General features: G+C 41.9%; 1 protein-coding gene across 4 annotated transcripts in view; it reads right to left on the reverse strand.

Annotated features, from left to right (window-relative positions):
- Positions 1-14,212, reverse strand: part of slc35f1 (solute carrier family 35 member F1) — a 118,860-nt gene that overhangs the window by 55,794 nt on the left and 48,854 nt on the right. For all 4 annotated transcript variants that reach the window (XM_035774835.2, XM_052523539.1, XM_035774836.2 and 1 more), the window contains exon 2: positions 11,104-11,279. In XM_035774835.2, coding sequence (XP_035630728.1) covers positions 11,104-11,279 — 176 coding nt within the window. The remainder of the gene's footprint in view (positions 1-11,103; positions 11,280-14,212) is intronic.

Here is a 14,212-nt window from a genome sequence, read left to right on the forward strand (position 1 = left end):
GGGTTTGGCTGGAGTAGGCCATCATTGTAAATAAATATGTGTTCTTAACTGACTTGCCTAGTTATTATACAGGTTAAATAAATCAAATAAATACAAAATAATTGTTAACCATAAATTATTTGATATTGAGATAAAAACAGCTTCATTGGACCTTTAAGCACTGTTGGGTAGGCTATATGTTTGTTGTCGATGTTTTCGTTTTCAGTGTAGCTCACAATAAACGGGTGGTTTGATAAAAAAATATACTTAGTGTACAAAACATTATGAACGTTTTCCATTACATACAGAGCCTCCGGAAAGTATTTAAACCCCTTGAATTATTCCACATTTTGTTACGTTACGGCCTTATTCGAAAATGGACCTACAGCAATCTACACACAATACCCCATAATGACAAAGCGAAAACAGGTTTTTAGAAATTTCTGCAAATGTATTAAAAACAAAAAACAGAAATATCTTATTTACATAAGTATTCAGACACTTTTGCTACGAGACTCGAAATTGAGCTCAGGTGCATCCTGTTTCCATTGTTGTTGAGTGGCCCAGCTAGAGCCCGGACTTGAACCCGATCGAACATCTCTGGAGAGACCTGAAAATAGCTGTGCAGCGACGCTCCCCATCCAACCTGACAGAGCTTGAGAGGATCTGCAGAGAAGAGCTCCCCAAATACAAGTGTGCCAAGCTTGTAGCGTCATACCCAAGAAGAAGGCTGTAATCGCTACCAAAAGTGCTTCAACAAAGTACTGGGTAAAGGGTCTGAATACTTATGTAAATGTGATATTTCTGGGGGTTTTTATCACAAATTTGCAAAAATGTCTTGATAAATCCACTTTTTTTTAAGCCTTGACACAATTGAGACATGGTGAGACAATTGAGACATGGATTGTATATGTGTACCATTCAGAGGTTGAATGGACAAGACAAAAGATGTAAGTGCCTTTGAACGGGGTATGGTAGTAGGTGCCAGGCGCACCGGTTTGTGTTAAGAACTGTAACGCAGCTGGGTTTTCACACAGTTTCCCGTGTGTATCAAGAATGGTCCACCACCCAAAGGACATCCAGCCAACTTGGATACAACTCAATATTAGGAAGGTGTTCTTTTTCGATCTTGTCTCATCGCTGCAACTCCCCAACGGGCTCGGGGGAGGTCGAAGGTCGAGTCATGTGTCCTTAACCCTCGCCCGCTTAACACAGAAGCCAGCTGTACCAATGTGTCGGGGGAAACACTGTTCAAATGACGACCGAAGCCAGCCTGCAGGCACCCAGTCCGCAATGTAGTAACCTTAGGCCCTCAGGAAGGTGTTCTTAATGTTTTGTACACTCAGTGTATAGTTGGTTATGAATTTGATCATAGCTGTTTATCTGTTACTGTTTCAACTTTAGCTACAAGTGAATGGGACAACAGAACTGTTGGGCTGTTGACTGCAGAGTCGGGGCAGGCAGCTGCTCCTGTTGTAGTTCCTTCCAGTGAGGCACTCTATCACTATTCATTCTGTGCATGGTCATGCTTACCGCAGCTCTCAGCTACAGCTAGGCCCTGCCTTACACGACACAGAATGGGACCAATTTGGCCAGGAGCCTCTTGGACAAGAAGCCACACTGTCTAACAGAGAACAGCTCGCTTGGAAATAATGAGATTGCTCGTCTGTTAACAGCCTACATTCTAATTTGAGAGGATGACAGTTTTTGTCGAATCAAAAACATTAGTCATGCTCTACTCTAACCCCTGAACATAGCCAATCCTGACTCAGGTATACTTGGGATCAAGTATTACTATACTGAACAAAAGTATAAACGCAACAATTAACAATTTCAACGATTCTACTGGGTTTCAGTTCATATAAGGAACTCAGTCAATTGAAATAAATGAATTGGGCCCTCATCTATTGATTTCCCATGACTGGGCAGGGGCGCAGCCATAGGTGGGCCTAGTAGGGAATAGGAGCCAGGCCCAGCCAATCAGAATGAGTTTTTCCTCACAAAAGGGCTTTATTACAGACAGAAATAATCTTCATTTTCATCAATTGTCCGGGTGGCTGGTCTCAGACAATCCCGCAGGTGAAGAAGCCTGATGTGGAGGTCCTGGGCTGGCATGGTTACATGTGGTCTGCGGTTGTGAGGCCGGTTGGACGTACTGCCAAATTCTATAAAAACGACGTTGGAGGCGGCTTATGGTAGAGAAATCAACATCTCTGGCTTCAGCTCTGGTAGACATTCCTGCAGTCAGCATGCCAGTTGCACACTCTGTCAAAACTTGTGTTGTGTGACAAAACAGTACATTTTAGAGTGGCCTTTTATTGCCCCCAGCACAAGGTGCACCTGTGTAATGATCATGCTGTTTAATCAGCTCATGACACATGGGACCAACACTTTACATATTGCGTTCATATTTTTGTTTAGTATATAATACACGTGCATGTATGCTGGTCACGCAAAGAGAAAACTCAGCCTCTTGTCTATTTTCTTGATATCAACTTACATTGATAGAAGCCACAATCTATCTGCAATATTGAAGCTGATCTACGACCTAAAAAATATAATAATAATAATTCACATTTGGTTGAACAACAGCTACCATTCCTATACATCTTTTATGACAACTGTATTGTTCCAGTGCATTGCATCTGCTTTTTTCAAGACCAAATCACCAGAGACAGAGCAGATCTTTCAAAGGGCCAAGCTAGCATTCCACAGAATATTCAGTCTTCAGTGATTCTGGCTGTAACATACCTGCATGAACAGAATAGGAGTGATTGAAGCCAACACAGAGAGAAGGCTGTGTTACATGTAGAGAATCAGAGAGGAATATATAAACTCAGCAAAAAAAGCAACTGTCCCATTTTCAGGACCCTGTCTTTCAAAGAAAATTAGTAAAAATCCGAATAACTTCACAAATCTTCATTGTAAAGGTTTTAAACACTGTTTCACCTTGCTTGTTCAATGAACCATAAACAATTAATGAACATGCACAATGGGAAACGGTCGTTAAGACACTAACAACTTACAGATGGTAGGCAATTAAGGTCACAGTTATGAAAACTTAGGACACGAACGAGGCCTTCTACTGACTCTGAAAAACACCAAAAGAAGGATACCCAGGGTCCCTGCTCATCTGCGTGAACGTGCCTTAGGCATGCTGCAAGGAGGCATGAGGACTGCAGATGTGGCCAGGGAAATAAATTGCAATGTCCATACTGTGAGACGCCTAAGATAGCGCTACAGGGAGACAGGACGGACAGCTGATTGTCCTCGCAGTGGCAGACCACGTGTAACAACACCTGCACAGGATCAGTACATCCGAACATCACACCGGCGGGACAGGTACAGGATGGCAACAACAACTGCCCGAGTTACACCAGGAACGCACAATCCCTCCATCAGTGCTCAGACTGTCTGCAATAGGCTGAGAGAGGCTGGATTGAGGGCTTGTAGACCTGTTGTAAGGCAGGTCCTCACACGACATCACCGGCAACAACGTCGCCTATGGGCACAAACCTACCGTCACTGGACCAGACATGACTGGCAAAAAGTACTCTTCACTGACGAGTCGCGTTCATCGTCGAAGGAATGAGCGTTACACCGAGGTCTGTAGTCTGGAGCGGGATCGATTTGGAGGTAGAGGGTCCGTTATGGTCTGGGGTGGTGTGTCACAGCATCATCGGACTTAGCTTGTTGTCATTGCAGGCAATCTCAACGCTTTGTGTTACAGAGAAGACATCCTCCTCCCTCATGTGGTACTCTTCCTGCAGACTCATCCTGACATGACCCTCCAGCATGACAATGCCACCAGCCATACTGCTCGTTCTGTGCATGATTTCCTGCAAGACAGGAATGTCAGTGTTCTTCCATGGCCAGCGAAGAGCTGGTATCTCAATCCCATTGAGCACGTCTGGGACCTGTTGGATCAGAGTGTGAGGACTAGGGCCATTCCCCCCAGAAATGTCTGGGAACTTGCAGATGTCTTGGTGGAAGAGTGGGGTAACATCCCACAGCAAGAACTGGCAAATCTGGTTCAGTCCATGAGGAGATGCTATGCAGTACTTAATGCAGCTGGTGGCCACACCAGATACTGACGGTTACTTTTGATTTTTACCCCCCTTTGTTCAGGGACACATTATTCCATTTCTGTTAGTCACATGTCTGTGGAACTTGTTCCGTTTATGTCTCAGTTGTTGAATCTTGTTATGTTCATATAAATATTCACACATGTTAAGTTTGCTGAAAATAGTTGTTGACAGTGAGAGGATGTTTTAGTTTTTTTGCTGAGTTTATGTGATGCTACTACTAATTCAGCTCTACTATTAGATAGCATAGCTAAATTTGTCTCTCTCTGAGACGCTTACATGTTTGCTCTATTCTTGGACGTGTGAGTTGAAAATCCAAACAAGGAAGCCTAGGAGAGAAGGTGTATAGAAAGATAGTGTGTGAGTGAGCTGAGGTGAGGCCTGGCAAAGGTTTCACTACCTGCTTGTGGCAGGTTTTCCCGTGCAGCATCGATACTCATATCTCACCCTCCATGCACCTCTACCTCAACATCCATGTCAACATCCATGTCTGAATCAAAAACGTCAACAGAAAACCGAGGCAACTTTAGCACTAAAGCTAAATGATGACTAATGATGACAACTTTAGCACTAAAGCTAAATGATGACTAATGATGACAACTTTAGCACTAAAGCTAAATGATGACTAATGATGACAACTTTAGCACTAAAGCTAAATGATGACTAATGATGACAACTTTAGCACTAAAGCTAAATGATGACTAATGATGACAACTTTAGCACTAAAGCTAAATGATGACTAATGATGACAACTTTAGCACTAAAGCTAAATGATGACTAATGATGACAACTTTAGCACTAAAGCTAAATGATGACTAATGATGACAACTTTAGCACTAAAGCTAAATGATGACTAATGATGACAACTTTAGCACTAAAGCTAAATGATGACTAATGATGACAACTTTAGCACTAAAGCTAAATGATGACTAATGATGACAACTTTAGCACTAAAGCTAAATGATGACTAATGATGACAACTTTAGCACTAAAGCTAAATGATGACTAATGATGACAACTTTAGCACTAAAGCTAAATGATGACAACTTTAGCACTACAGCTGATGCCTTTTACCATTCTGATGATACATTAAAGTAATGTTCATGGGATAAGAAGAAAACTTCCTACACAGCATGAAACTGCAACGAGGACATAAAGGGCAGCAGGTCCCGACAGAGATCATTGTGGCGCGTCCTGAATTTTTCATGCTGCGGTTCGGAGCTGAACTTTGGGATTATAATATTTTGGTTCTTCCACAAATTATTTGGAAACAGTCATCTTTATGCTTTGTATGTGTGAGCCTGCCTATTGCATTAAAAGCAGGTCTTTGTCACATTATTCACACTCTCTCAGAATTTGCTGCTTCAAGGTAAGTAGCCTACCTCTCCTCTCCTAGTTGGGCATGCAAGATCATGGCAAGATAGAGCCAACAGACATGGTCGCCCTGTTCATGGCTCCTAAGCAACTTTGCAGTATTTCATTTTTTTGTGCTATTTCTCATAGTTCAGAAAGTCCTTTGCATCCTTTGTCCTTTGAATTACTACTTTTAGATATTATAGCGGTGATAACTCACCAGCATTTCGACGAGAAAAACAACTTTCCTTAACTGGATCCTTTGTTGGTACCCCCCAATGCATTTACATTTATCCCAGAGACTGCCCCAAGACGCCGCCAGTGGAGAAGAGGTATTGAGAGTGGACTATTAGTCCAAATCAGGAGGCGTGCATACCACCCACCATTTCCGAGTAAATTACTCGCTAATGTTTAATCCCTGGACAATAAAATAGACAAGCTCAGGGTGAGGACCTAACATACTCTGTTTCACAGAATCATGGCTCTCTCAGGATATACTGTCCCAGTCCATACAGCTAGCTGGCTTCTCAGTACATCCCGCAGACAGGAATAAATAAAGAAAGGTACATGTTTTATGATTAACTACTCATGATGTGATTGTGGTAATGTACAGGAACTCATGTCCTTTTGTTCACCCGACCTAGAATACCTCACAATCAAATGCAGACTGCATTTCCTCCCGAGAGAACTCTCTTCGGTCATCGTCACAGCCGTGTATATTCCCCCTCAAGTCGATACCACAAACCTCTCTCAATGAACTACACTTTCCCCGGACAAGCTAAACACCTTCTTCACCCACTTCAAGGGAAACAGTGCCGCTGACGCCGGGACACTACCATCCCCATGGACTGTTTGTTCTCCGTGGCTGATGTGAGTAAGAAATGATATATGTTAACCAGACGGCATCCCTGGCTGCGTCCTCAGGGCATCTGCAAAACAGCTTCAATTTCTCCATATCCCAGTCTGTTGTCCCCACTTGCTTCAAGATGTCCACCATTTTTCCTGTTCACAAGAAAGCGCAGGTAACTGAACTAAATTACTATTGCCCATAGCATTCACTTCTTTCATCATGAAGTGTTTTGAGAGGCTAGTTTAGGATAATACCAACTCCACCTTACCCAACACGCCAACACACTGCAATTTGCTTACCAACCCAATTAATCCACACATGACGCATTTGCAATCACACTGCACACTGTGTAAGAGGAATACCTATGTAAGAATTCTGTTTATTGACTACAACTCAGCCTTCAACATCATAGTACCTTCCAAGCTTGTCATTAAACTCGAGGCCCTGGGTCTAGTCCCCGCCCTGTGAAACTGGGTCCTGAACTTCCTGACGGGCCGCCCCCAGCTGGTGAAGGTAGGCAACAACACCTCCACTACGCTGATCCTTAACACAAGGGCCCCACAAGGGTGCTTACTCATCCCCCTCCTGTACTTCCTGTTCACCCATGACTGCGTAGCCACACACGTCTCAAACTCAATCATGTTTGGATTTTCAACTACACTGTCACCAGCCGGCTACCACCCGGTTACTCATCCCTGCACCTTAGAAGCTGCTGCCCAAGGTACAGTTGAAGTCGGAAGTTTACATACACCTTAGCCAAATACATTTCAATTCAGTTTCACATTTCCTGACATTTAATCCTAGTGAAAAAGTTAGGATCATCACCAATTAGGATCACCACCAGTTAGGATCACCACTTTATTTTAAGAATGTGAATTGTCAGAATAATAATAGAGAGAATTATTTATTTCAACTTTTATTTCTCTCATCACATTCCCAGTGGGTCAGAAGTTTACATACACTCAATTAGTATTTGGTAGCATTGCCTTTAAATTGTTTAACTTGGGTCAAACTTTTTGGGTAGCCTTACACAAGCTTCCCACAATAAGTTGAGTGAATTTTGGCCCATTCCTCCTGACAGAGCTGGTGTAACTGAGCCAGGTTTGTAAGCCTCCTTGCTCGCACACGTGTTTTCAGATCTGCCCATAAATGTTCTATATGAATGAGGTCAGGGCTTTGTGATGGCCACTCCAATACCTTGACTTTGTTGTCCTTAAGCCATTTTGCTACATCTTTGGAAGTATGCTTGGGGTCATTGTCCATTTGGAAGACCCATTTGCGACCAAGCTTTAACTTCCTGACTGATGTCTTGAGATGTTGCTTCAATATATCCACATAATTTTCCTACCTCATGATGCCGTCTATTTTGTGAAGTGCACCAGTCCCTCCTGCAGAAAAGCGCCCCCACAACATGATGCTGCCACCCCGTGCTTCACGGTTGAGATGGTGTTCTTCGGCTTGCAAGCCTCCCCCTTTTTCCTCCAAACATAAAGATGGTCATTATGGCCAAACAGTTTTATTTTTGTTTCATCAGACCAGAGGACATTTCTCCAAAAAGTATGATCTTTGTCCTCATGTGCAGTTGCAAACCGTAGTCTGGCTTTTTTTATGCCGGTTTTGTGACATCTTCCTTGCTGAGTGGCCTTTCAGGTTATGTCGATATTGGACTCATTTTACTGTGGATATAGATACTTTTGTACTTGTTTCCTCCAACATCTTCACAAGGTCCTTTGCTGTTATTCTGGGTTTGATTTGCACTTTTCGCACCAAAGTACGTTCATCTCTATGAGACAGAACGCGTCTCCTTCCTGAGCGGTATGACGGCTGCGTGGTCCCATGGTGTTTATACTTGCGTACTATTGCTTGTACAGATGAACGTGGTACCTTCAGGTGTTTGGAAATTGCTCCCAAGGATGAACCAGACTTGTGGAGATCTACAATTATTTTGATTTTCCCATGATGTCAAGCAAAAAGGCACTGAGTTTGAAGGTAGGTCTTGAAATACATCCACAGGTACACCGCCAATTGACTCAAATTATGTAAATTAACCTATCAGAAGCTTCTAAAGCCATGACATCATCTTCTGACTTAGTGTATGTAAACTTCTGACACACTGGAATTGTGATGCAGTGAGTTATAAGTTAAATAATCTGTCTGTAAACAATTGTTGTAAAAATGACTTGTGTCATGCACAAAGTAGATGTCCTAACCGACTTGCAAAACTATAGTTTGTTGATAAGAAATTTGTGGAGTTTTAATGACTCCAACCTAAGTGTATGTAAACTTCCGACTTCAACTGTATATGCAGTACCAGTAAAAAATTGGACACACCTACTCATTCAAGGGTTTTTCTTTATTTTTTACTATTTTCTTTATTTTTTACTAGAATAATAATAACGGCATCAAAACTATGAAATAACACATATGGAGTCATGTGGTAACCAAAAACGTGTTAAATAATATATTTTATATTCTTCAAAATAGCTCCCTTTGCCTTGATGACAGCTTTGCACACTCTTGGCATTCTCTCAACCAACTTCAACCAGCTTTTACAACAGTCTTAAAGGAGTTCCCACATATGCTGAGTACTTGTTAACTATTTTTCCTTAACTCTGCGGTCCAACTCATCCCAAACCATCTCAATTGGTTGAGGTCGGGTGATTGTGGAGGCCAGGTCATCTCATGTAGCACTCCATAACTCTCCTTCTTGGTCAAATAGCCCTTACACAGCCTGTTGGGTGTGTTGGGTCATTGTCCTGTTGAAAACAAATGATAGTCCCACTAAGCTCAAACCAGTTTGTATGGCGTATCGCTGTAGAAGGCTGTGGTTGCCATGCTGGTTAAGTGTGCCTTGAATTCGAAATAAATCACTGACAGTATCACCAGAAAAGCACCACTACACCTCCTCCTCCATGCTTCACGGTGGGAACCACACATGCGGAGATCATCCGTTCACCTAGGTGGTTGGAATCTAAAATGTAAAATTTGGACTCAGACCAATGGACAGATATCCACCAGTCTAATGTCCATCAGACCAATGGACAGATATACACCAGTCTAATGTCCATCAGACCAATGGACAGATATCCACCAGTCTAATGTCCATCAGACCAATGGACAGATATCCACCAGTCTAATGTCCATCAGACCAATGGACAGATATCCACCAGTCTAATGTCCATCAGACCAATGGACAGATATCCACCAGTCTAATGTCCATCAGACCAATGGACAGATATCCACCAGTCTAATGTCCATCAGACCAATGGACAGATATCCACCAGTCTAATGTCCATCAGACCAATGGACAGATATCCACCAGTCTAATGTCCATCAGACCAATGGACAGATATCCACCAGTCTAATGTCCATCAGACCAATGGACAGATATCCACCAGTCTAATGTCCATCAGACCAATGGACAGATATCCACCAGTCTAATGTCCGTTGCTCGTGTTTCTTGGCCCAAGCAAGTCTTCTTGTTGTGCTTTAGTAGTGGGTTCTTTGCAAGATTTTGACCATGAAGGCCTGATTCACACAGTCTTCTCTGAACAGTTGATGTTGAGATATGTCTGTTACTTAAACTCAGTGAAGCATTTATTTGGGCTGCTATCTGAGGTGTAGTTAACTCTAATGAACTTAGAGGCCGTCATTGTAAATTCCCCCTACCCACTCAGAACACTCCTAGACATTCCTAGCAAAAGTATTGCTTGAGAAATGAGTAAGAAGTTATTTTTGTTCGTTTTTGGCAATTTAAATCGAAAACATTCAAAGTACGGTACTTAATTTGAGTGCTCCCGAGTGGCACAGCGGTCTAAGGCACTGCCTCTCAGTACAAGAGGTGTCACTACAGTCCCTGGTTCAAATCCAGGCTGTATCACATCTGGCCATGACTGGGAGTCACATAAGGGCAGTGCACAATTGGCCAAGTGTCATCTGGGTTTGGCCAGAGTAGGCCATCATTGTAAATAAACATGTGTTCTTCTCTGACTTGCCTAGTTAAATAAAGGTTTGATTTTAATAAATACAAATTTAGAAAAAAGTGAGCTGCGGGAGAGGGATGAATAAATCAGTCCTGTGCAGACCTTTACTTCAGTGCTACAATAGTTAATTAAACTTGAGTATGTTTAACTTCTCCATAGGAAGCCTCTTCCTCTGTGCCATCTGTTGTCTAAAACCAAATCAGCTCACTGTTCTTCACCTGGAATCTACAATCTACAGTTGTTAGGATAAATATTGTGACAATGGCCACTCAGGCACAACATGCGATGCTGATAGTAAGTTATCACTGACACCCCCCGCAGATGTTCCACTCAGACGGCCTTTCAGTGTGCTCCACACACACACACACCATACACTCTTACACAACACACACAGTGATAGTTTTTCACAAAGAAACCTACTGCTTGTTTTGAAATGCTCCCTGTGAGCACTCCAAGAGGTCACCTAGAAGGTCAGTAGAGAACAAGAGCTCCTCTCTTCAAACATATCATTCAGAACAAAGATGTTTGTACACAATCCGAGCTGTAAACTGTCTTTAGTTTATACAGGTCCTGTCCTGACCCATTCATCTCCAGCTCCAATGCCATAAAGCATAGCAAATGTATTACATTATGCAGTAGCTATTGAGGACAGGGCGTTTTTACCTTTCCCTTATTGTTGAGAAAGTGATGAGTACACAATATAATATTCATCTAGTAGGATTCAAACTAATCCTGTTATAGTCTCTATTTGCACTCAGGTGTGACCTGAGCAACCAACTGATGCCTGATGTGTCCAGCTGCATGTGTGTGTGAGTGCGTGCGTGAGTGCGTGCATGTGTGTCCATTGTCATACCTTGCCTGACGGCGAGCGTGGTGGTGTAGACCAGGAACAGAAGGATGTAGTTAAGAAAGCTCTGGAACACGGGCGTGTTGGCGTGGTAATCATCAGCCAGGTACTTGCTGGTCAGCCCGATGCCACAGATGAGCAGAGACAGGACCTGGCCCAGAGCCAGTGTTACTAGAAGTTCCCTGGAGAGAAGAGACAGGGAAGAAGACATTGGTACGACACATTGGTATTACAGCACAGATACTAAACCATTGGGTTTAGTATCTGGGCATTGGAATACAACTAGTGTACTACAGTACAGTACATTCACAGCACTGCATGGCCAGAGAACATAAGCTCACATGGTCATGTAAAACTCCTGTCCCTAGCTACAACAGCAGATCAACAGGTGTCCCCATCACCCACAGACCCATCTCTGCATCCCACTGACTCGACCAGAGTTGTCACCTTCTAAACTCATTATACTCAAGTCTCTCTAGCAGTGTGAGGCACATCAAGGGCTTCCAGTCTGATTTATATTAGGACAGGTTTACAAACACCCTCCATCAGCCATTGTGACACATGGCCTTGGCTCCTCTCATTCATCATCAGCTGGTTATGGACACTAAGCTTCCTCACTGAGTTTACTGTACGGTGTTGTACAGAGGATGTGTCTCAAACGACACCACATTCTCCATAACGTGCACCTCTTCTGGCCAATGACATCCTACTTTATTCCTATATGCTGCTCTACTTTTTGAAATAAATGCCCTATTCCCTATGGAGCACTTTTTTGGGGGCCCAGGCCTGATCACACCCAACCTCTCAGGCCACTTGTGGAATCTTTCTATTTGATAGTATTTGTAGTAAAATACAATCGTGGGAGCTGTCAGTTCTGCCTCAGCTGGAAGAAAAGAGCTATCAATCAAGTCTAACCCCCCCCCAGGGGAGAACACGCATTGGCACACATACGCTGGAAGAGCCAAATGCAGAGCGACTCCAGCGCAATATCTTTAAATATCTGAATATTCAGTACAGAGCTGTAGTAAAGGACCAACAAACAGGCACACACTCGAGCAAGTCAAGAGATTATTATTTGTTCCATTTACGCTCAGTTCATCAAAAATCGAATTAGTAATGCCTGGGAAATAATAGCAAGTGTGTGTGTGTCCTTATAGAAGAAAAGGTCAAAGGCCAGTGTTTGAAACGAGATACACAATAATATGACACAAGCACAAACATGAAGAGGTAAACCAGACAGATGCAATGGCGAGCTCGGGGAAACCAATTAGATCCAATATTAGCCCTGGAGCCTGGACTGATCTTTCAACTGGAGGGAATTAGTATGCAAAGCTTTCAGTGGCACAGACAAGTTATTAACAAACTGAGACGAAACAGTATAAAGGATAAGATAGCCACAACAGTGACCTGACCTGAGTGTTTCCTTTTAGGGAATATTCCAAGGTACTGCTTATGAGATACACTACAGGTGGGGTTGACACAGTATCGAAAGACTATACTTGCTTGTTGTGATATTATTTTCCTTAAAAATCAGCTTAAACTATCTGCAGCATAAAAAAGGACAAACTACAGTTGGTAATTCACTCCTTTTAGACTGGGAATACCCCTGGCCTTGATGGCATTCCAATATAATTATATCAAACATTTGATTATTTATTGAAATATTCACTACTATCATGTTTGAATTATTCATATATACATGGTAAACAGTCTGATCACAAAAAGAAGGGCTGATTTCCCTCATACTGAAAATTCAATTTTGCAATCCAAAGATATTTGCAAAATGTATTGCTCATATAATTAAAAAGATCTTACTGTATATTATTCATCACGATCAGAAAGGATTCTTAAAAGGAAGTTATATTGAAGATAACATTAGACAATTACTATAAATAATTGAAAACTATGAGAATGCAGGGAAAGCAGGCATAATCTTTATATGAGATCTTGAGAAAGCCTAAGATAAAGTACGGCTAAAATGTATTTCTAAGTACCTGGATTATTTCAACCTTGGATAATCTTTTATGAGATGGATACAAGTAATGTATAACACTCCTCCTATATGTAAATGATGAATCATGGTTATTTCTCTGAATTTTGAATTGTCAAGAGGTGTAAAACAAGGTTGCCCTCTATCACCATATGTGTTTGTTATGGCCATTGAATTATTAGCTACAGAAACCAAATCCAATAATACAATTAAGGGGTTAGAAATGAATGGGTTAGAAATAAAAGGTATCAATGTAAACCGACGATTGAAGTTCTCAAGTCCACAATCTTCAACCATGAACGCTCTTATTGAAGACCTGGATAATTTATCCAGTTTATCTGGATTAAAACCCAACTGTACTGAATAAAAATACAAACCAGAAATGTTCCATACACAGATAAAGCTTATTTCTCTAAAAATGTTTCTCAGAAATGTGTTGACATCCCTATTAGTGAGCATTTCTCCTTTGCCAAGAAAAGCCATCCACCTGGTGTGGCATATCAAGAAGCTGATTAAACAGCGTGGTCATTACACAGGTGCACCTTGTGCTGGGGGCAATTAAAGGCCACTCTAAAATGTGCAGCTTTGTCACACAACAAAATGCCACATATGCCTCAAGTTTTGAGGTAGTGTGCGATTGGCATATCTATTCATGGCTCTACCGACTCCAGGAGAAGTTATGTGAGCAAAAAACATTTTGGGGGGAATTTTAGCAGCTGCTCTTATCCAGGAAAACTTACAGTAGTGAGTACATACATTTTCATATTTTCTGTTATATACTCATCACCACTGGGGAATTGAACCCACAACCCTGGCGTTGCAAAATCCACACTCTACCAACTGAGCTATATTTATAAAATTAATTAAAAAGCATTAAACCTCTCTCTGAAAGCTTTTATTATACCGAAACTGTATCTAAATCCAAACTGGTTTTCCAATAGGCTACTAAGAGAGGCACATCCAATGTTTAAAAGGGGGCTCTATGATGTCATACAGATGAAAACTATCCATTTCCAGTGGATTGACAATGGAACCTTGTTTAAAGTATCTTGATTTTTAAATTAAGCTATACATAGTTGGCTACAATTCAAATGTCATCCTCCAGAAGAGACAGAACATACACTA

Source organism: Oncorhynchus keta, chromosome 8, assembly GCF_023373465.1.
Source record: "Oncorhynchus keta strain PuntledgeMale-10-30-2019 chromosome 8, Oket_V2, whole genome shotgun sequence".
In the NCBI taxonomy this organism is placed as follows: domain Eukaryota; kingdom Metazoa; phylum Chordata; class Actinopteri; order Salmoniformes; family Salmonidae; genus Oncorhynchus; species Oncorhynchus keta.